Source organism: Temnothorax americanus, unplaced genomic scaffold, assembly GCF_048541705.1.
Source record: "Temnothorax americanus isolate GAGA-0224 unplaced genomic scaffold, ASM4854170v1 Scaffold13, whole genome shotgun sequence".
NCBI classification, from domain to species: Eukaryota; Metazoa; Arthropoda; class Insecta; order Hymenoptera; family Formicidae; genus Temnothorax; species Temnothorax americanus.
The window spans coordinates 1059696-1082139 of NW_027509264.1; the positions used below are offsets into that span (position 1 = coordinate 1059696).

At 39.5% G+C, this 22444-nt stretch overlaps 3 protein-coding genes and 1 long non-coding RNA gene across 8 annotated transcripts in view; 1 reads left to right on the forward strand and 3 right to left on the reverse strand.

The window, feature by feature from the left end:
* Positions 1–433: 433 nt before the first annotated feature.
* LOC143894165 (uncharacterized) lies at positions 434–8785 on the reverse strand. 2 transcript variants are annotated; one of them, XM_077400302.1, is made up of 16 exons: positions 8486–8781; positions 8314–8418; positions 8104–8236; positions 7898–8011; positions 7703–7824; positions 7426–7622; positions 7199–7347; positions 7045–7110; positions 6782–6939; positions 5760–6692; positions 5451–5684; positions 5296–5360; positions 3616–3719; positions 1959–2003; positions 1647–1856; positions 434–1417 (listed from the first exon to the last, which is right to left on the reverse strand). In XM_077400302.1, exons 2-16 carry the CDS (start codon positions 8353–8355, stop codon positions 1146–1148), a joined length of 2844 nt encoding a protein of 947 aa, XP_077256428.1. In that variant the 5' UTR covers positions 8356–8418; positions 8486–8781; the 3' UTR covers positions 434–1145. The 2 variants fall into 2 exon arrangements, with proteins under 2 accessions (XP_077256428.1, XP_077256429.1); XM_077400303.1 differs by having other exon boundaries at positions 1275–1439; positions 8486–8785.
* A 315-nt stretch (positions 8786–9100) lies between these two features.
* Positions 9101–12851, reverse strand: LOC143894167 (BTB/POZ domain-containing protein 1). The gene is made up of 6 exons (XM_077400305.1): positions 12174–12851; positions 11324–12010; positions 11081–11240; positions 10830–10987; positions 10507–10741; positions 9101–10408 (listed from the first exon to the last, which is right to left on the reverse strand). The coding sequence occupies exons 1-6, from the start codon at positions 12521–12523 to the stop codon at positions 10247–10249; spliced, it is 1752 nt and encodes a 583-aa protein (XP_077256431.1). The 5' UTR covers positions 12524–12851; the 3' UTR covers positions 9101–10246.
* Positions 12852–13058: 207 nt separating this feature from the next.
* Positions 13059–22444, forward strand: part of LOC143893831 (uncharacterized) — a 51565-nt gene continuing 42179 nt past the window's right edge. Inside the window, exons 1-2 of one of the 2 annotated variants that reach the window (XR_013255934.1) lie at positions 13059–13771; positions 14734–14817. This is a non-coding gene — a long non-coding RNA (uncharacterized LOC143893831). Of the gene's footprint in view, positions 13772–14401; positions 14818–22444 lie in introns of those variants that run through there. The other variant, XR_013255935.1, reaches the window with a different exon arrangement.
* The window catches only part of LOC143893827 (uncharacterized), a 62079-nt gene continuing 55609 nt past the window's right edge, over positions 15975–22444 (reverse strand). For all 3 annotated transcript variants that reach the window (XM_077399563.1, XM_077399564.1, XM_077399565.1), the window contains exons 3-5: positions 17967–18082; positions 16983–17316; positions 15975–16732 (exon numbers count right to left, since the gene is read on the reverse strand). In XM_077399563.1, the coding sequence (XP_077255689.1) occupies positions 16511–16732; positions 16983–17316; positions 17967–18082 (672 nt within the window). In that variant the 3' untranslated portion in view covers positions 15975–16510. The remainder of the gene's footprint in view (positions 16733–16982; positions 17317–17966; positions 18083–22444) is intronic.

Sequence of the window (22444 nt, forward strand, 5' to 3'; positions counted from 1 at the left end):
CGCTATCCGGCAAATTAAACTTCCCCAAAGTATCGGGTACGCGGCGGTCGCGTAACACGACGAAGGCTGCACGTTTTCTGACGTAGCGGCTAACAGACCGCCAGATCCGGATAACGAGCGAGTCCTGCGGGCCGCCAGCGGCTTTATCGAATTTGTATCGAGCGGAACTTCGTCCCCTGCAACCCCCTTGCCTGCCCCCCGGAACACGGACGCCTTGGTGAGGATTTGATCGCCGCCGCTGCTACTCCCTTCTCCCGTCAACCTAGCGGCGTTTAACGGAGCTAATTGCGACGATTGCTCGCTGTAAATGGGAACGGTGCGGTTTTATCGCTGTTTGCTAAATCGCGTTGACGTGGAAAACGGCAATCCGTAATCCGTTCCGCGCGGCAGAAACGCGACGATATGCAGAGGCTGTCGGTGTAAAAGTAGCTACTTAATTGGCAATAACGGTTTATTATTGGCTTTGCATAAAAAACTGCATACATTGTTATACATGTTATATATCTATCTATAAGTAAATGGGAGAGATGATACAGTTTTACCGAGAGGAAATATATAAGATGGATTATTACTCGCGTGAGAGTATGCGAAAAACAAATAATCCTCGGACGAACAATGGTAGACCTGTTTGTCCATCAAAATAAAATAACACTATTATTATTTCTCCATACATACATATGCTATACAAGAATTACATTCTTTGAGTGATCATCAAGATGAACTCTACAATTAATAAGTATCTATCTCGCCAACATTATTTTCATTACGTAATCTTACATTACTTCTCTTTTTCTCTATCTCTCTCTCTCTCTCTTTCTCACTAGCGTTCTCTCTTTCTTTCTTTCTCTTAGTATACCAAATTTAAATTATACAGTATAAATAATCTTTAACATTTTTACAAATTTTTACACACTGTTCAGTATTCTCCCTCCTTGAAATAGATTATTAAATTATAACTGTCGTAAGGAACATACAATTGAGTGCAAATAACACGATGCAGTTCCAACTGTTCATTTACATTAGATCTTTGCAGCTTGATTTTCGTCGCTCTGTTATTATGTCACCCATTGAAACATCGTCGCTTTCATCAAATCGCATCGATCATCGTCAAGATACAAGAAACGCCGCTTGTAGTATTACGACTTTCAGTTCATCCACGGCGGACAGGATGTCGGTGGCTGATATGTCTGAGATATCGGCACCTGATAATGCTGCACTGTTTGTGGAGGATGCGGCGGCCGCGGTTGTTGGTGATGCGGCGGCGGTGGTGGCGGCGGATTGCAAATCGACTGCATCAATGGATGCGCGTTGTAAGGCGGTGGTTTCGTCGTATAAGGCGGCATTTGATTGTACTCGATGTTCAACGACTGCTCTAACGCGGCGTTCTGAGTGGGAGAGCGATTACCGTCAGCGAGACCTAAGGACAGCACCACCACGTCCTTGAAGATTTTTAAATCGTCACATATTGTGCGTAAAAGAATTACGATAATATAGAAGTTTTTTATCTTTAACTTTTATTATTTATATATTAAAAAAGAGGTTGATGTAATCAAAAAGAATCGATTAATCGCAACGAGAAAAAAATAGGATGTTTAAGATCTTACGGTAAAAATTAGTTTGATGCGATGAATAAATCAAATGCCTACCTCGTGGCCTGATCTGAGGCGGAGGCAGATTAATAGGAGGTAATCCAGGACAAACTCCGGGAGGTTCCCCTTCCCTTGACGGTGGTCTATACCAAGGAACCCTCATGTGATGACTTTGCCATGGCGCCTGTGATGAAGGTGGAGGCGGTAGAGGTGGACCATTGCCGACATGAATATTTCCAGATTCAGCAATTATATTTTGATCATTTCCTATTTACAAAATATATCATACAATCTAAATTTGCATGGCAAATATAAAATATATTTTATATTTGTCGATATAACGACATATCATACACCGTACATACGTACCTGAAGATAGTCCTGCAAACTTTTGGTCCAGGTTCCGTTTCTCACCTAAACGATTAAGATACATGATATGAAGAGAACAATAGAATATATTTTTAAGTAACTATACGTAACATAACATTGTATTCAACATGGCAATTATGCGATGAAATATTGTAATGTAATAATAAACTTAAAAATTCTCGCTATATCCAACGAAACGCGCATACACGCATAATTAATCTTGACGATTCCAATATCTATATTGAATGATATGTTATCGTTTACGAATAAAAAATGTAAAATTAATTTTTTTCTGAATTTAGATGCAAATCTAGTTGCGAGACGATTGCCAAGATTGTATCTGTATAATAAGAAGACTGCTGCCGGTTTTCATCTTCCGCTTGAGACGTATCACTGTAGCAATAAACAGAAATTTAGTTTTCTAAATTCGTGTCTAATCTTACAAGACTAAATTAAATATTAGGACAATATTTCACGCCATTAACCATTGCCAAATCAGCAGAGCGATTTGGCAATCGCTATTTCAGTCTGAAAGCAAGCAATGCAATTTTTACGTTCTTGTGTATTAGATGGTTAACAATTCGCTAAAAATTTGAAGCCATACAGTTATTTGCTATCTGGATGTAAAGTTTATTTAATCATTAAAACTATATATTCTTCAAATTTCATCCATTTTTTCCATGACAGATAACTGCTCAGAATACTGCAACAATAAAGACGATATCACTATATGATGTACAAATCATGTGTTATTCCGTATTAATGTTACATAATATATAACATTAAATATATATAACTTTTTAAACGTAGTGGTCATCTATATCCCTCCTTGGTAGTAATCTCTGGTGGAGACATATGTTTAACCTAAGAAATATAAAGTCCAAGGCACATTGAACTAAGTAACACGAAAAATATATATATGTATAATATGCCTTAACATAATCTAATAGTATTAAGTATTGTTAACACTGGATAAACAAACACTGAAGTAGAAAATCACAGGTTACACTTGCATCTGAAAATGCAGATTTATATTTAATAAGAAGGGCACTATAAAAAAAAGCATTGAAATTAATATACTTGAAACACCTTCGCAACTGTATGTAACACGTGCAGTGCTCTTTTTTGTCTAATCTAAAATAATAAAAAATAAATTTAAAGATAACTGTATATCAACTATATATCAAAGCATTCTATGTAATGTGAGATTGCAATAATACATGTTATTTCTGGATGTCCGTTTCTGCAGGTACCCTCAACAAATGCGTAAAAAAGCAATTCGCTAAGACGTAAATTAAAAAAGATCAAGGAAAGTTTTTATAAATATGCTTACCGCAAAATATTATTTACAATAATAATATACTACGGTCTAAGAGTATTAAGAAAACAATGCTAGATATCTATCCGAAACATATTTAGTAAATTTAATTACTTTTCATACCCAAATTATAGCTAAATGATTATATTATATCGGGTAATTGCCAATAACAAAGTTGTATTAAAGAAGGAATCCAAAGTCTCGATTAAATAATTAAAGATAAATGCCTTCAAAAATACAATCTTTTTACTGACATATCTTTTTACAATATTCTGTTGCATTTTCAATTTTCAAAAGATACCCAGCAATTTTTCAGGCTAAATACTCTTAGTTACAGACCTGGATGTGGAGGTGGCATTAGCATCTTGTTTCGATCTCCATGTGGCAGACCCGCAGGTGTGGGTGATGGACCGTGTAAGACTTGCTGTTGTCGATCACCTTCTCTGCTTAAACAATGCAGGTGCGAATTATTAATTCCAAAATAACGATTGTACAGAAACGTTTCAAGCATTAAGACAAAAATCACCTGATGCACACCCTCGGATACTTCTGAAATATGGAAAATACCTGGTTTTACCAGATCACAGTTAATGATGTCGAAACTTACATTTAGAATGTTCTTAAGAACGTAATTGTAATGTCGCAGACCATTACAATATACGTTCAAATAATCCATCTATGATTATTTTAACTTCTATTCTGCAAAATAGCAACTATATCATCACATATTTCGTCTCTTTTGGATCATTACTTATACTAAAGGAACATATAATTGGTGATTCTGGCAAAAGCTGTATTTAATGATTCTAATATAGATTTATGTATAACATGAGGAAAATGCAAGTATATTATTATCTTTGCACTATATTTTGCAAAGATAATAAAATTGCTTCATATTTTTTTTAAATCTATACAACCATGCGAGATTCAAAAAAAGGAATAATATTCTGTGTGTGTGTGTGTGTGTGTGTGTGTGTGTGTGTGTGTGTGAAAGAACAAGATATATCCATGATTCAAAAATTATTAAATATTTATAAACAACGCAAAGTTGAAATTTTCTATCAAATTAAATTATTTTTAAAAGCTCTGAGTTCACACAAGCTCAAAAATAATTTATATCTTAACATGGATATATCTAGATCTTGCTAACGTATTAAATTTTGGAGAATAGCAATAAATATCTGTGAATAAAAAATATCTATTACAAAAATCTCATAAAATATTAAAATTTCTTTTTCTGCACTTTTAATATTATTGTGCAACACCTTATAATGCAAAAGCAGGTTTCTGTAAGAAAATGACAATAATGACTTACATTTTCTTCATGTAATTCTACAATAATTTACAAAATTTGCACTTGCTACAAGTGAAGCATAAGCGATCTGAAGCAGTTGTTTCTTTATCAATTTCTTTCTTCATATCGATAAAGTTCTTTCTAATCTTCGATTAAATTCATTGCACGTTTATGCTACAGTATCTTATGATTCTGAAAATCATCAGCTTTCTTAGTAGTATTTATTTAGAATTTTACACACTTGGTAGACCAACTTTATTCAAACACACAAGTTTTTTCCATCACAGTCTACCAAGGTATAACTAGTTATATAAAATTAGTAAAAAGTTACGTTAGTTTATATACTCCATTATACATAGGTAATATGTACATAGGTACATAGATACAATATGGTGCATTAATTCGATGAGTCATAGTAGCCTGACTTATCGGTCGCTGGGTCTTTAATAATCAACACGTGCGCTATTCATCGAAATATTAAAATGTATAACGAAAAGAATAAGAAATAACTAGTTCTCTCTTTTTAATTCACCTTGATTTTTTTACGCCGATAAGTAAAGATACTATAACCCAGCGAATTAATGCTCCTTACTGTACACATAATGTTTGCATTTTGTACACAAGGAGTATATAATGTAACTTTATCAGTTACATTAATTTATACATTATAGCATCTCTATAAATAATCTCTAAAAATAATTATATTCTCTCTTTCTTCGACTTACCCTGTGCCGTGCCGTTGCGCAGGTAACGGAGCACATTGGTATGGTGGTGGCGGCGGTGGTGGTTCCTGTGACATATATTTTAAAAGAGATTCGTAAGAATGATTTCTATCGCACATTTCAATCTGATGCGTACATATTTGCAGATCGCACTTTACCTGACCTCCCTCAACGTCCGAGAACCTTCTCTTTACTCCGTGTGATTTTTGCTGTTCTGGCGAATCGGGTTTCTGCTCGAATTGCTGATGCGGCGGTTGCATCGTGTAATGTACTTGCGTCGGTATATGACCGTTTTGATATTGTATGTGATGTTGAGGATGATATTGTATTTGTGCTTGAACTTGCGGTGGAGGTACATTATGAAGAGGTATATTCTGCGGTGGCAATTGCATCTATAAATAATTGATTAGGCCATCACATATTTTTCACGCGTCAAACAAAGAACACTAAATGTCAAGCGTCATTACCTGCAATTGCCCTTGTGATTGTGGCATCTGCTGTGGCTGCTGAGCTTGGTATAGCCACGGAGCATTTTGCGGTGGAGGCGGTTGCGTTGGTGGTGGTACGCTGGTAAGAATATTCATGGAATTCGGCATCTGACTGATTGACGGCGGTGGTACTATTTGCGGAGGGGGTACCGGCTGCGGCAACGGTCCCTGGTCCGGGCCCTCTTGCTGATGCTGAATTTCACCGCCGGGAGGAAGTGGCGGTTGTGGATGATGAGGAGATTGAGCGTTAGGTACTAGGAAAGTTTGCGCAGACGGTGGTGGAGGTACTTGTAAATGAAATGGCGGTGCGTGACCTTCGAATTGATGAGGTATCATATGTTGAGATTGTTCATGATTCTGTTGTAACTGAGGCGGAACGATATGCTCGCCGGACTGCAAGACAAACTGCGTTTGAGACTGTGACACGGGTGCCTGTACCTGTTGATACTGTATCTGATAGGTTTGCGGGACGGGAGGAGGTGGTTGATTCGGTGGGAAGTTTGGTGGCGGAAAATGAAGATGCAACAATGGCGGTGGCGGTTGTTGCGTTATATTGAGCGGCGCCGCTGGGGGAGGTTGTTGCAAATTCACATTAACGGTTTCGATAATTCCTTGGGATGGCGTAGCGGGCCTTTGCATGTTCGGTTGCGTATATACATACGACACTGCCCCACTGACCGGCGCGTTGCTGCTCGTTATGAAACTCTGCTGCGCCGGATTTTGTGGCGGCGGTTGACTCATGACATACATTTGCGCTACAGGTTGTGGCGAGGATTGCGATCCTGGTTGAAGTCCTTGGATTTGTAATGGTTGACCAGGATGTATCTGATATTGAACTTGGCTTACTGTTGACGGAGGACCGATTAATTGTACTTGTCCAACAGGTGGTGGTGACATAAAAGTTTGTATTTCCTTTAATAAGAGAAAGAATAAAATTTGTTACAAAGAATTGTTTTTTTCAAGCGGCTTTATGTAACACCACTTCATTTGAGTTTAATCACCTGAGCTTGTGGGGGTGGAACTAATGGTCCAGTATGAGGTGGTATATGTACTCCTGGAGGAGGAACTGATACACCAGGTCCTGGAGTACCAGCTACGGTAGCCGTAAGAATTGTTGCAGGCAAGGTTACAACATTGCTTTGTGGATGTTGTATAATATCTGTTACACATAAGGTGTAAAATATATATTAAAAAATGTATGTCAGTTTGGAAAAAATTGCATCTTTATAACAATTACTAATAATGCATGATTTGTATATCCTACCTTGATGCTGTATTGCGACCACGTTTGGTTGGCCTAAGCTACCGATATTCATAGTTTGGAATTGAGCTGTAAGCGGAAAAGAATGACATACAATTTATGTATGAGAATAAATAGTTATCTTAGTTTTGCAAAGTAAGAACAATAAAATACATACTTTGCGGTATTTGGGATTGCTCTATGATTTGCTGAGGTTGTACTGGTGGTGGCTGTTGTTGAATATAGGTCTGTAATTCGGACTGTATCGTTTGAATTAAGTTAATGGCCAATTGTTTTGCATTTTGCAATGCTTCCGACTTCGGATGCCTAAAGAAATAGTATTTTATCAATTACATCTTATCTGATTATAATCACTACATGCCACAAAATCTCAGGCGTTCTTACTCTATATACAAGTGAAGTGGTTCTGGAGATTCTGCTCCCAAAACCGGATCAATAAACTGAGATCCTCTTCCTCTTAAGATTACATTTGCCCCAGTCTCGCCTCTAATATACATTAAATTTGCATCACCAACGCCTAATATTCGCCCGCGTAAGTCAAAACCTTGTGGCGCATTCTCGATACCAACACAAATCTTTTCCTAATAAATTGCACATCAGTTAATACACAAGAAAACTTGTTGAAATTGTAAATGAGATATAAATAAAAGATGTTATTTACCACACTTGTTACTCCAGAATGTAAGCTCATAAGCGGTGGCGGAGCATTTGTAAATCTGCTTGGTCTGTTTAGAGAACTCTGATGTTCCGTTTTAATAATTTCATTGATCTTTTGTATCGCCACTGTAAAATAAAATATCCATTAGATACGCGAATCAGTAATATGAAAATATTTAAAAAATGATACGATACGTACAATCAACGTTATGTTTTGTATGTCCCTGTATATAAAGATACAATGGCCTCTCATTTGGACAACGTAACTTTTCTTGTTCTGTCATAAAACGCCCGCGTGTCGATACAGTTGCTCCTATAAGTTAACGCATAATATACAATAATATACAATATAGATACATTCATATAAAGAACGTGTAACATAAGTCAAGATAAAAGGAAATTTACCTGAAAACGAATTAATTTCATCCTGCGTGTAGCCCTTAGTAAGTAAGGTTCTAGCGCTGGGTGGTGTCTCGTTAATCTCAAATTCCGACGTGTAGGTTTCTCCATTTTTGAATGCTGCATTTGATGCTGTTATCTAATAACAAAAGATACCATATCAACTTGTAAAGATACAATGATCATTCACGTGAATCGCAACTGCAACACACATACCTTATTGTTGGAGTCAGAACCTCTTATTTTTCCCTTAGCCATAGAGATAAAATGTACACTTCTGGAAGAATGTGGCAATTCTCATGACCCCAACATTTTCGTGGGCTGCGAATTTCAATTAAAAGTGAGCCACCAGCTGATGGATTCGGAAGGAAAAAATGCAACAATTTACCTCAGCACGCGCCATAAAACTCCGCCAAACACCGAAGCTCATAAATCATTTGGTGTGATAGGCGATAGGTTATAGTCTCAGGGTAAAATAGATTGACAGTCACATATGGATTGACAAACGCGTACACTTTACACAGGCAACTACTTTAAATGCTTAAGCTGCATTAAAGTCCTACTGCGATCACGTATTTTTCACGTACCGGTAATTAAATGTCGAATTATAATAAATATTCGCTCGATCGTAACTAATCTCGCGGATAGAAAGACCGAAATGCTCTTTCGACGACTTTCGGAACGCACCGATTTAGACGTGCGAATCAGATTCGCGACCCCTGCGCAGTAACCAGTCACGACAGCTGTCAACGATGTTATACAAGAGTGTCCAAAGAAAGCAACGCGTAGATTACCTCTGTAAATTACAAACTTTTCCATAAATAACCTTTATCTGTATGTATGTACAAATAGCCTTTTTGTTCAATATTAATATTAAACAAAATCATCGATAACAGAGAGAATAATCTCATCAAAAAATATTTAATATTTTTTAATGCAGGATTTATTTTAATAATAAAAAAAAGCATGTTAAAAAGGGTGATATTAATGTCGCAAAAGAATATTTTGCGGAATAAATCTATTTAATTATTTAACATTACATGTACATATTTTCTATCTATAATTAAATATAATCACAAATAAAATGGTACATGCGCGCTATATTTTGAGAAAAACAATATCGGACTTACGTCTATGCAGTATGCTTATCTCTAAAATGCTAACAATGTTATCTCGTTAGCTAGCACCATTCATTATTAACAAAACTCAAACTTCACACACACACAAATATGTTTTCTCAAGGAAATACATAAAAATTCTATTAAATTTGAAATAAATCATCAAACAAATAGATAAGATTTTATTAGAGAACAATAAAAAATGGTGTTTTATATTACTTTCGTTCGACTATTTTTCGTATTTAGTTACAGCAACAAGATTCGATCAGATTCTACATTGCTCTTCGCACTGTGACTACCAAAATACTAACTTTTACTAAAAAATACTTCACATGCTTTAGGCTTTTATTGCGTTAATTACTTTTGCATTGAGAAGTGCTATATATTCAACTATACTTACAATTTCAAATTATATTAATATACATATTCCGAACGAGAAATGTTTAGGCGAAATCAGAGCGTACACATTCTTTTGGTTAATCTCCCTCTTGTACTTATTTTCGTGATCTTTTTTTCAACATTGTTATACAACTATATTTTTTGGTTTACACGAATCTCAATTAAAACGATAGAAAAATAGATTATACATCTCCAATTCTAAACATCGATCTTACTTGTAAAATTAATTAATAATTAACGTATGAACTATAGGTAATATATTCAAATAATCTTAATACTTAAATCCGAAAGGCGAATAATTATATTCCGTAATATTTGCGGAAAGATCAAAATGTATATAATAGCATTGTTGATTTATTGTAGATACTATTATAAGATTTGCGTATCTCTTAAGCGTTGAATTTATCAAACTTATTCAATAAAACCAAGAGGCATTATCTATAAAATTATGAAAAAATCTTGGGTTAACTCCTTTGGCATGCCCATAGATCACTTCTTTAAATCAAATCACTGCTTTAAACGATCACAAGATATATAATTGACAAAATCTGGCATATTTTATACATGATTTAGGTAATTTATCTGATATTCAGTCAAGCAAGTACCAGGAATGTCATTATACTCGAATGATATTACATGTAAAAGATAAGCTCGGGTATTTGACCTTCATCAGTAGACGTGCCATTATTATCTCCCAACTCACTGCTAAATTTGAATTTAACTTTCCCATTTCCTGAATCACAATCCACCAACACGCTTTTCATTCCTTTTGTGCCATAATATGAGTATGGCCCCTGAAAAATAAATATATAAATAATTTTTTATTTACATATTCCCATATATAATAATAATTAAATAATAAATCAGATACAGCAAGATACAACGTAACAACCTTGAAAGTTGCCGATGCCGTATAAATCGTATTTGGTAAGATTTCCGCTAATTCTTTGAACATTAGACGGTATGTGTACTTTGATCCATCACAGCTGAAACTTGTTGCATTTGTAGCTATCACCTTTCCTGATGCGGTGTGAATTAATTCGACTGTTACTTCATATATCGCTGGTTCTTGCGTGCTACCGTAAACTCCATAACCAAGTAGAAAGATACGTCTATCCACACTAAATCTGCAAGAATTAAAATGTTCGATTACATCGGGCATCGGTGATTTCCATCGTTAACTATACGCACGGAATACAGATTATAATTTTTTACCGAATGCGATCACTAGTTCCAACATATCCCCATCTTCTCTTTGTATGTTGAAACCTGCATACAGTCTGTTCCTTGCCTGTCATACAACATCGCGGCATCGTTAGAAATCCCACCGCAGGTTTGGGATTCAGTATGAAATACGAGAATAAAGATAAGACCTGTAAAATTTAATTGTAAATTTTTAGAGTGTAAACCTTTTAGCTTAAATGTAACAATTATCATACGTATCAAAAGAATGTTGCAATACTAGCCTCTGAATAATTTAACAATCCAGATTGCGCTGGACCCGCCGTAAATTCCTCTTTCGACATAAGGGGAAAACGAACCAAAGACAAAGCATCGCCCAAGACCAGACGTTGATTTTCTGGAGTGACTGATAATTGCTGCCTTACACATTCAGCTTCCGACCACCTGTACAAAAAACAAAAATATAAGTATTATGTAGAATGAACGGTACACATTTCACCCCTCCCACCTACAGCGTTGGAACATACCTTAGAACTGCTTGAAACAGTTTAGATTCCCTAACACGAAGAGTATCTCTTTCTAAGACTATCATCAATGTATCGATATCGATATCCGTGAATCCATCCGCATTGAAGGCCTCAGTTGTGAATCTGTCTATGGTGTCCAAACATACCGAGGCTAATTGCGGTTCGTCAAAGAGACGGGCTTGCGTCAACAGCAAAAAAGCATTGTCACTCGTCAAATTATTTTTCAAAAAATCAACGCAATGCTTCTCTAAAGCGGCCACCGCGTATTTCTTAGCAGTATATAACGTCGTCATCACAGTTTCAGGATCTATCTGTATTTCATCAGTGTATAGAAAAAGGAGCACTGCCAAAAATGCAGCAGGCTCTACATCAGGTACTTCTATTTCCGAAGAAGCTGTCGCAAGCGTTCCGTTAAACATTGCGTCGAATACAGCACTCCCAGAGGACAGGACTAGTTTGTGAGCTGGTATACGTTGTTGCTGCGCGCCTCTTCCCACCAGGAAAGTCACGTCTGACAGTATTTCATTGTTAAAGAGGAATACAATCCTTTCGCGCATCGTTGCCTTTGTACCTTGCCAGTTGTACATAACCGCAGGTTGATTCTGCGTGGCGGAGTTCTCCAAAGTAGCGTTATTCTGCGCTCGTCCATCCAAATACGATGTGTTTGCCGCGTTAATGGGTGGCCGGCTGAAAGTACCAAGAATACGACTATATCAAATAACAAACGCTACAATCTCGCCGAGGATTATGATAAATACTTTGAGTTTTTTCGAAAAACGTTCAAAGAAACTTGGACAAGCAATGCCAATTCCACGCGTTATCTTACTCCGGCCAGAGTAAAATTGCTTACCTATCGCTGTTCGCGAACGAGGCCTCGCTCCGCGCGGCGGACGACGAGCTCGGCGGCTGGTCCTCGTCGCCGACGAAGTTGAGCGCGCGCCGCGCCCGGGAGAGGGTGATGTTTCGCAGCGGCTCCCTCAACGACGACGGCCCGCTGCTGCCGCTGCCGCTGCCGCTGCCGTCGGCCACGACGCCACCGCTGCTGGCCGCCGCCGAGGCCGTCGAGCCGCCGGCAGCCAGCGTCGCGTTCTCGGTCGCCGCGACGTCGCGCTCGTCCTCGGCGTGCGCCGCCATCAGTCGCAGGCCCTGCATCCGCGACGCAATATTCGGCACGTCGTTCAGGGCGGTCTCCGTAGACATGTTCGCGCACCAGACGTAGTACTTGTCCAGGTACTGCCCCGTCTCATTTAATCGCGTCGCCTCGCGCCAACGCGAGCGGCGGCGAGCGCTTCGGCGGGCGCGGTCCTCACCCTGGTTCCCCAAGCCGCGATCGCGATCCTCTCCTCCGAGCGCGCCGGGTTCTCGCCGAGATGCGTCAAGACGCCGAGAGACATGCACGCACGACGACGCGCGCTACAGCGACATCCTGTATCCTGTTGCCGCGAATGCCGCGGCTCCTCACTCACCGTTGACCGTTCCCCCGGCCCGGCCGTTCGCTGTTCGCTCCCCAGTAGGCGAGAGGCGAGAGGAAGGCAGGAAGGGATTTCGAGGGATGATAGATCCGCGCGTCGGCACGAATGAAACCTAGAATATCTCGCTTTAATAATCAGCTGCCGAGTAATTAGCTGCTGTCTATTATATTTCCTATAACAATGCATTTGTTGTATCGTCTTTGATATTTATACATATTGCGATATTTTAAATTTAATTTTTATATATTAAATCTCTGCTCGTTCGAAGTTCGAACTGCACTTTCTGCACTCGTTTCTGTCTTCTCTCTCTTGCTCCGAAATCGAATGCGCGAAGTGTAATTGGAGCTAATATTACTGCGGGAGCCAATCGACGCTCCGCTCTTGCGATACTTCGAGAATCGCAATATCGCTCGTCGATAAAGACGGTTGACCCCATGGAGTCTTCAGTTAACGGAAGGCATCGCGGTGGGTGAAATCGAGTTCGAATCCTTCCGTATATCTCGCGATCGTCAGGGTTCCAAAAGTGGCTCTCGCGCACGAAGAACCGTCAGAAGTGTCTCGTAAAGTGTCGGTCGTGACGCGAACGCTGTGGCACGATCGTTATACATACGGATATCGCGAGTGCGGCACATCGAATGCTTCTGCGTGCCCCCGGGATCTACCAGGATATCCGTTCAGTGAATTTTGACCCTTCTGGACCGCTGGATTAAATCGATTTTGAAGGCCTCTTGCAGCACTGAAGCCCTAGACGCGCGCCTGATCAAAAATCTGCCACTGGGTACTGTTTTTTCGTCGATAATGCGAATATGCGACAGATTCGTCAAGTAAACCTCCGTGCAACCGTAGCGTCACTTGCCATCGCGGGATGGCGTTGGCTGGCGCGTACGTGCGACAGTTCTGTTAACTCCGTACGACAGATTCGTGAGATTCTAACTTCGTGCGGTCGTAGTATTACTCGTAGCGATACACTGCAACGGTAATAATAATATGATAAATTTTCTACAAAGTAATTATGCATAAACTAATTGAAAGATGTGCAGTATTTATATATTTGTAATAATTAGCGATATTTATTAGATGATAATAATTGGCAGATGAGACGATTATTTTTTACATCGTTGCCTACGGGCTGCCTTCTAAATTAATTAGTTTAACTCGAAATTTTTTATTAGTGTTCTTGCTTTATATTTAGAAAATATATCCTGAGTCTCTGTTAAAATATGCGGTAAAATAATTAGCGGTGATCACGATAATCTCTGTTTTAGTCATGATCATTGCTTGTAATTGCTTTGTGGATTAGAAACGCAAAATTTCTATAGTTAATGTTGTAATTACTATATTTAGAAAATTATATGTGTACGAGTCAATTAAAATATGCAATAGAATAATTAGCAGTGATCGCGATAATCTCTTTTAGTCGCGATTACTGCCTGTAGCTGCTTTGTACATTATAAACGCGAAATTTCTATAATTAGGATTGTGATTGCTATATTTAGGAAATTATGAGCATGAGTCAATTAAAATATACAGTGGAGTAATTCGCAGTGATTGCGATAATTTCTGTTTGAGCCGCGATCACTGCTTGTAGCTGCTTTGTAAATTAAGAACACAATATTCCTGTAGTTAATATTATTATTGTAGTATATATGTATGTAATTTATATATAATTAAAAATCTTATTCGTGTCTTTTAATTGGAATATGCGATAAATTAATAATGGTTGTTCTGTCAATTAAAAACATGAGATCAGTGCGATTAATATGTTGCAATTGCTACGGTTACAACAATGTTATCATACCCGAATTACTTCAAATTTCTAAGAATATAGTGAAAAAATAAGAGCGTAGCGTGTCGAGAGTTTCGCGAAAAGTATTGGTGGCAGAGTTTGGTAATTCAAAAGGCCTTCCATGTTATTTAATTTATAAATTCTTTTAATAGTAAGGCGCGCGTCTATTGTGCTTGATAGAAAATCTGCGACTGTGCCGTTTCTCGCCGACATGCATCGAAAAATCTCATTTCCAGGTATGTGTTCGACAAAAAATTTATTAAAAATGTATTTTCTATATATATATCTTGATTTTCTCTTACTCGAAATCGAAAGGAATCGTATGTTGTGGAAAGTCAGATATATTGTTGAATCAGATTTTATAACAAGTGTATTAATGACGTTTATGTACAATGTTTACACGGCGATACAGAAAACATGTCCGCATGTTTACAACGTTACGTATAATACAACAAAAATATTATCTGGAAGTCATTAAAAAAATTAATGCGTCATTATTAATACAGTTATGGCGAAGAAGTACATGTCGAAAAAGTAATTAAAAAAAAAAAGCTTGTTAATATTGTGAAACGTACGTAGACATCGTGACATAAAACAGCAAATTCCTTATTTCCCGCGGAGTTATGTACAGCTGTGCATTTACGATTTCTCAGAATTAACGCGCTAATAATAGTTATTTTGTGTACATGTAAATTAAAAATACGGTTCTCCACAAATCTGCATTGCACATCGCAGTAACGTTAGGATTGATCAAACTTATCATTGCGCGGTGCAAGAAATTAAGAGAGAAAAATAAAAGAAATATTTTAACTATTAATATAACATATTTTTTATTTATACGCATCGTATCGACGTGCAATGAAAATTCGCGCAGTGAAAAGAACTTAATCTAATGGTTTTATATAAGTATTTTTCCGCATTTCTTACGATAGTCAGATTTATTAATAATTGTCATGGCTGTTGGCACCTCGGTTGGCAACGTTTTACTCATCTAGTCAATGTTTCCTAAGCCGAATCGTATTAGTTTAAATATATAAAATATATACTTTACAATTTTAATTAAATATATTTTAGTAATACTATATGATTCGCATCCTCGTTATTGAACCACAATGTGCCTCGCAGATCTAGATATATAGATACAATGAGTTAGATCCTAATTAATCGAAAAATACCATATATTTTATTAGAACTCTCGCAAGCTACCGGGTACATACAAATTTATAATATACACGTAAAAGTACAGAATGAAAACTGGCCGCCGGTAAAATGAAAATTAGATTTAATTAAACTAAAGCATTAAATTAATGCGCGTAGAGACACACGCCTATTTTATAAAGAGAACCAATGAAATTATCTCAATATATTATTATCTTGAAATACTGTTCTTGAGTTAATCGCGATATCAGTTGATCATTATGAAAGTTCTTTATTTACTCGTGAACGATCAGTTTGCTACCGTAAGATCGTAACTTGAAAATAAAAAATAATTTGAATTCGAATAATTTGATGAAATTTGACGAATCATACCTGTGTATAATTCGCGAAAATTTCCTACTAAAGTAATTGGTAATAAATAGGGAGAGATATTTAAAATACGCTAAGAAAGTTATTTGTAAATGAAGCACCAAGGAGAGTACAAATCGATTGATCGACGTCAAACGCGCCATTCGCGTAACGACGCGTTCCACGCCCGCGAAATAATGTCTAATAAATTATCATTATGTAATTGTCATCGGAAAAATCGATGATATGTGATCGTTGGTAACGTTTTCATTGCGTCCGACGATTTGTAATATTCTTCGCGCGCACGTCCCCCATGCACGTCTCGCGCACATAATCTCACATTCGCACGCGCATTCTCCTGTCAGTCGCAACACAATTACTGCACAATGTACTGTCATTAGGACGCGAATCATAAGGACACTTTCACGTCTCAAAGTCTGGCTCTTGGTCCCTTGGTTGGCGCTGTTTGCTCTTCGCTCTCCTCGCCTTGCTCGCCGTGATTTTCTTCTTCCTCGGCTTCGGCATGACCTCGCAGCTGCAGCCGCTCCGCACCCTGATGTAGTCCAACGTCCATCCGGATCCACTCACGGTGTTACCGGAAAACGCGGGAAAGCGATGGTGTTCCCTGTGGTGGTGCCTTCTGTGCTGCTCCATTCCAATTTGGACGACAATTAGTACAATAATTAATATTTCTGGATAATTTCGCTCGATTATTAGACTTCATAATTTTCCGGCGCTACACGAAGTTTTTTTTTAAATAGATTGATAAACGCGAAAGATTATCGCGATCGAAAGAATATATGTATAATCTTCTAAAAAAAAAAAAAAAAAAAAAAAAAATACTACTCTCTTGATGGCGGAATGACGACAGAATCTTGACGTTTCGCGATCATACCTCCGATCCAGGAGTCTGGACGATAGCGTACGAGAACGAGTACTTTTGCACGCATCTGGACTGGTTGCTAAGCTTCCGGTCGGCGAACCTGCACGGCTTGTTAAGAACGTCCGCCCTGCAGGAGTACTCGTAGAACCTCTGGATGTTCTCGCCATCCTGATAGAGTGAGACGTACATGTCTTCTCGAGTTCGACCGCCGAGCGGTTGCACCATTTCCAAAACCGAAGGACAGCACTCAACCGGTTCAAGGCCGTCCTTGCCCCCTTCCTTACGCAGGATCATCTGCATGTCCCGATACGTGTTCTGCTTGTGCGGCTCCTCCAGTGGCTCTGCCCTGCGAATTGCAACACGGCAAATGACTCTTCTGTTTTAATCGACTCTTGCTTTTAATCGACACCATTTTCCATTGCAATCAAAAATATTTTCACTCGACTAATGTTTTTCGTGAGTGCAAATGCAGGCAGATGTAAAAAATAATAAAAACACGCTTCGGCTACGCAATGTGCCCCCTGTTGAATTTAAATCGGATTCAACTTGTCACCGAAGGAAACCCCGATATTCCTCCCGTGCTGATCGCGCTAATAGCTCGTATCTAAATTACGCTGTAGAATGTTGTAGCGGTTTAAAAAAGTTCCGCGGGACATGATATCTTACTCCGCCGTTTCATATACATTATTAGCATTTTATGCACACCAGCGAATAATAAAGATAGCAAACTTCGCGCGACTGATCAAGTGAATATCCATATGTAACGTGCGCAATAAATCATTTGCAAATATGTTAAATGAGCCATGATTATCGAAAATAACGTAGTACAGATGGATAAATATACATTTTAGTACAAGGCTTTGAACTTAAAATGTTAAAAAAGATTCATTTTAATTTAGATCAAGTTATCAAGTTTGCTATGCTCGATCTAATTCGATCTATAATAATTTTCTCTAATTAAGTTTTTATTATTCCGTCACATTTTAATTTACTCACAAGTCAGAGATATGTTCTCCGTGCAAAAAATGTTCCTTGGGGCTTCGAGAGGAGGATAAAGTTAGATTGTTGGCGGCAGTAAGCCGCGGGCACAGGACTGCGGTCAGCCAAACCACCTGCAACAAAAATCACGAGAATGCTTAAATTATTCGCTCGCATGTCTAACATAATTTTTTTCATCAAATTTACAAGTTGAAAACATAAAATACCTAGAAAACTTCCTATAATCGTCGCTGTGATTAAGGATTAATTGCATCTAATGCAAGGAATCATTAAGTTTTTATATATAACATTGTAAAAATTGGCGCACTTATATTTGATAACGATCGAATAAATATAATTTCTATCGTAGTAGGTATTGCGTGTTTTAAGGCCATGCACGAGCGTGCTATTTTGACGTGGCGCGATGTAAACAACTCTGTCATACCTGACAGAGACTAATGCTACATGCCTTTACAATACGACGAATTGTCAGATTAGAATTGCATCGATAATAATATCGCGGTGAAGGATCGCGCGTGAGAAAGTACTGGACAGGCCGTCGGAGATTGGTACGAACGCGTGCAATAAAGCACGGCGTTAGTCACGCATCGCCCGAATCCGCGGGCACACGTGAACGAGCGCGGTGTACGTGTGAGCTTACGTGAAGGTGAAAACATTAATTCGGCTTATAATTTTTATGCAAAACAGGCCTCACGGCGCCGCCGCGCCGCCGCTGCCGCCGCCGCGCCGCCGTCGCTTGTTAATATGAGCGTGCCTCCTTTCTCGCGGTATACACCACACTTTCGATTTAATTGCGCCGTATAACTCGTCACCACACAGAAAGCACGCGGAACCTGCTTAATTCACCGGAATGAACCTAAACCTCTTCTTTTTTTTTCCTTTTTTTTTCAAAACGGAAAGGTCCTCGAGATGCACATAAGATGTAATATTTATGGTTGTTTATTATACCCGCGAAAAAAGTGGTATTGATAAGAAAATACGGAACGATCCAAAAAAGGAGATACATTGCAAATATATCGCAAATGAATTCCGCGGCTAAATTTGAGCGGAAAAAAAGCATCATACCTATGTTATCACAGATCAGATTCTAATTTATAGCAATAGAGAGAGCTGTGCATTATTATCGACGACACTTATCTCTCACGTAATTACGGAACACTATCGAAGGGTCAAGCGAAAGCTTCTCGGCGAGGCCTACATATATGAGCGAGACAACGCGATATAACCGGCATCGCCGACGTTTAATTAAGCCATCGTTCCTCCGGATGAACGGTTAACTATAAGCGGCGGTGCCCCCCATACGAGGAACTCGCATTGGGCAGAAGACCGCGCGTTGGGATTAAACGGATATTCACACACGCGAGACCACACATCGCGCTCTCCGCGATCTTTATCGGATTCTTGCATCAGCCGAACGGGGAAGGAATTCTCTCACTAGCAGCGCGATTTTAATCGTATAGAGATGTATAGCCGGTGGCGCGATGGCGGACATTGCGGCATAACTTAATGACACTTAGCGTTAATTGCTGGCTGAAGCGAAATATCAAACGATTATTGCCCCCACTGCGGCCAAATTGCGCGATCGTATACGCGAGCGCCAAGGAGCGAGAGGGTCCAGTTATTAACATTTGTATTAAGATTGGATGAGTAACCGGTATGTGCAATAAACTGTATGCTAACTGTGTGCTAACGCACGATACGAAATTATCTCTCGCACACGAAACGCGAGATTTCACGGCGACGCTCCTAAAGAAACGTTAAGTTAAGCTTCGCGGTTGCGCCCGGGCCAAGAAAACGTCAATTAGCGCCCGCGAATTCTTCTCTCCCTTCCCTCGCGATAATGAAACTGCCCGGGACCGTGCCCGAGCGCGAGCGAGAGGCACTTTCGCGAAAGTCGAAATTAGCCGGTCGTTTCTCGGGGTCTCGAGATAATCCCGGATATATTTCGGCAGGCCCGAGCGTGCTTTCGTAATCCCGTTCGCTCCACTCCCGGGCAATCATCGTTCGTCTTAGCAATTTTTAACTAATGACAGTCTGACACTTCACCACTGCCTGCCCCGATCATTATCAATCCCCCTCGGTGGATAAAGATTTACCGCTGCGGCTGTCCGCGCCGCGTGAGCTACGGCACTTGAATTGCAAACTCGTTCTACATTTACGAGTATTGCATCACGCGTGTATACAGAAGATTCGTATACTGACCGCCGGATGAAAGTGCGGACCATTTCGTTATAAGTCACCACGTGACGGTAAAATTAAGTGAGAACGACATCTTTATGACTTCTTTACGTTCTCCGACTCTTGTCACTTTCATTGATAAGTAATTGTATAATTTATGTACATTTTAATTCTTTCTTTTTTGTGTTTCGAATTGACCAGATATATTTCTTATTTAAAGAAATTTATTTATTACTTTGTATCGATAGGTAATAATTATTATTAATAAGATTCTTCCTTCTCGCTATTCACACGATTGTCAAAATATCCAGTAAATATTCAGAAAAGGCTAATCATGTAATTGCTAGAGATACGTTATACACATCACGTTATATCAGTGTAATTAATTACGATCGTATTAATTACACTGATCCCGCGCTGATAATACCGACACTAATGACATCTAATTCCAAAAGTTACTTAAAACTTACTCGACGTAGCGATAAAGTAATAGTTTATACCTTTTTTTCGTCCTTATCTACGCCGTCACGGTGCGTATCTCAACGGAGGAGGAAATACCGTCCCTCCCACGTGGAAGCGGCGGAAAATAATTTGTGGCGCAATTAGAGTCCCATAACGCATTGGCGATGACGCTACGTACCGGCGCGGCGGCAGCGGCGGTCGGACCCACCAGGGGCCGACTAGTTCTCCGCTTCGTATCTCATGCCTCCTGGAATGCATTCGAGGGGCCCTGCGATATACCGTATACCTACGATATACCTCGGGTATACCGATAACAGATTCGAGGAACCCCGAGAGAGGACCGGTATATCGTGAGGCCGCGGTTTATCGGCCGACGTGTTTATGCTCCGCGCGCGCGCGCGCGCGCCACGTGGGTCGTGTTGACGCCCGCTCCGAATCCTATTCTCTGTTCGCTCGCGAGTCACCGGTCTAAAAGATTGATGACGATCGATCTCTCGTATGCGTATACACGCAAAATCATCGGCGATTACCACTAGGCAATGCTAATGCGTCATCTCGAAGTGTGTTTACAAGCTCATAAGACTTTTGGAAAAGAAGGATGTGTCAAAAGAACATGTCACGCGGTGTAATTGCGTCAGCAGAGAATTTTGATCGAAATTCTTAAGATTTGAGGGAATTTTGTTTGCGTCGTGTTCAATTTTATATTTTACCGCTGTGTACTTCTTACCTCGTCTACTTTTAGAACCTTAAAAAAAAAAGGGATTTTTTAAATTCACAGGCGCGTTTATCACGCGAGATTATTAATCCTTGCAACGAAACGTGAGTAAACATTTAATTACAACTCCAGCATTTTAATGTCAAGTCCCAATAGCGTAATCGGCGCGCGTTATTTATCGCCACTGTCGAGACCGGCAGCGAGATTTACAGGGTATACACCGCGAGAGATCTAGGCGCAAAGGTGTTATTATATTTAAGAGGCATGCACGCTAGAAATACGAGGTTACCGAATCGTAGTAAAACACGCGTTCGCAAATATCGATAACAAGAACGATATTTAATGCGAAACGCGGTGAACGCGGGGTCGTAAAGGTATGCGTGTACAGCGCAGAAAATCGCGACGGCGGCAAACTGCCGCCCCCGATAAAAATCCTCGATCCTTCTACCGTGCACTTGCGCGACTGGAGGCGGCAGTTACGCATGCAAGCATAATCCAGCGGGCATTCTCTCTCCCGCTATTGGCCGCGAGATTTTTCATCGCGAGCATCGCGGGTGCAGCGATTGGTGGAACGTGTGGCAATAATTTATGGGCCTCCTCGAGCACCCGAGGTACGGTTTCCCGTTCGCAGAAATATTACCACGATTACATTGTGCGCCCGCAAAGGCGCCCGCCGTCCGTGCTCCGATGTCCCGCTCCGTCATAAATAATGAGATATTGTATATCGTTAATAAGCCATCGCGAGTTGAGTATCAATCCCGTGCGGCGATGAATGACGAAAGACTCTCTTTTGAAATGCACAGAAAAATATCCCGTCCTACTTGGTTTTAATCGCACTCGGATATGCAAGACTCCGCAATAAGGCGCGGGCGGCAACGATATATGCATGCACACGGGACGTATTATGTCTTAACGATTGAGAAAATGTCACTAAATCCTCCCGCAGGGATGACTGATCCACAGTCATTTGGGTTTAGCGAACCCACGGACCCGAGCTCAACACATTGCGAACACTATAGCCATCATCCACATTCATACACATGAGCTTTTTAAAAAGTAATGTAGTAAAGTTGAAAAAAAGTAGGCGCAAAAGTAATATAAGTGAAAAAGAAAAAGAAGA

Bases quoted from the DNA above. Each gene is read 5' to 3' on its own strand.
- LOC143894167 (XM_077400305.1), bottom strand. From the start codon at position 12,523: ATGTCTACGGAGACCGCCCTGAACGACGTGCCGAATATTGCGTCGCGG. The intron at 11,241-11,323 runs GTATGTTCCAAC...TTTTTTGTACAG, and splicing joins CTGTTTCAAGCAGTTCTAAG to GTGGTCGGAAGCTGAATGTG. The intron at 10,988-11,080 runs GCTAGTATTGCA...TAAATTTTACAG, and splicing joins GATTGTTAAATTATTCAGAG to GTCTTATCTTTATTCTCGTA.
- LOC143894165 (XM_077400302.1), bottom strand. From the start codon at position 8,355: ATGGCTAAGGGAAAAATAAGAGGTTCTGACTCCAACAATAAG. The intron at 7,623-7,702 runs GTAAATAACATC...GCAATTTATTAG, and splicing joins ATTCTGGAGTAACAAGTGTG to GAAAAGATTTGTGTTGGTAT. The intron at 5,685-5,759 runs GTAATGACGCTT...AATTATTTATAG, and splicing joins AATCACAAGGGCAATTGCAG to ATGCAATTGCCACCGCAGAA.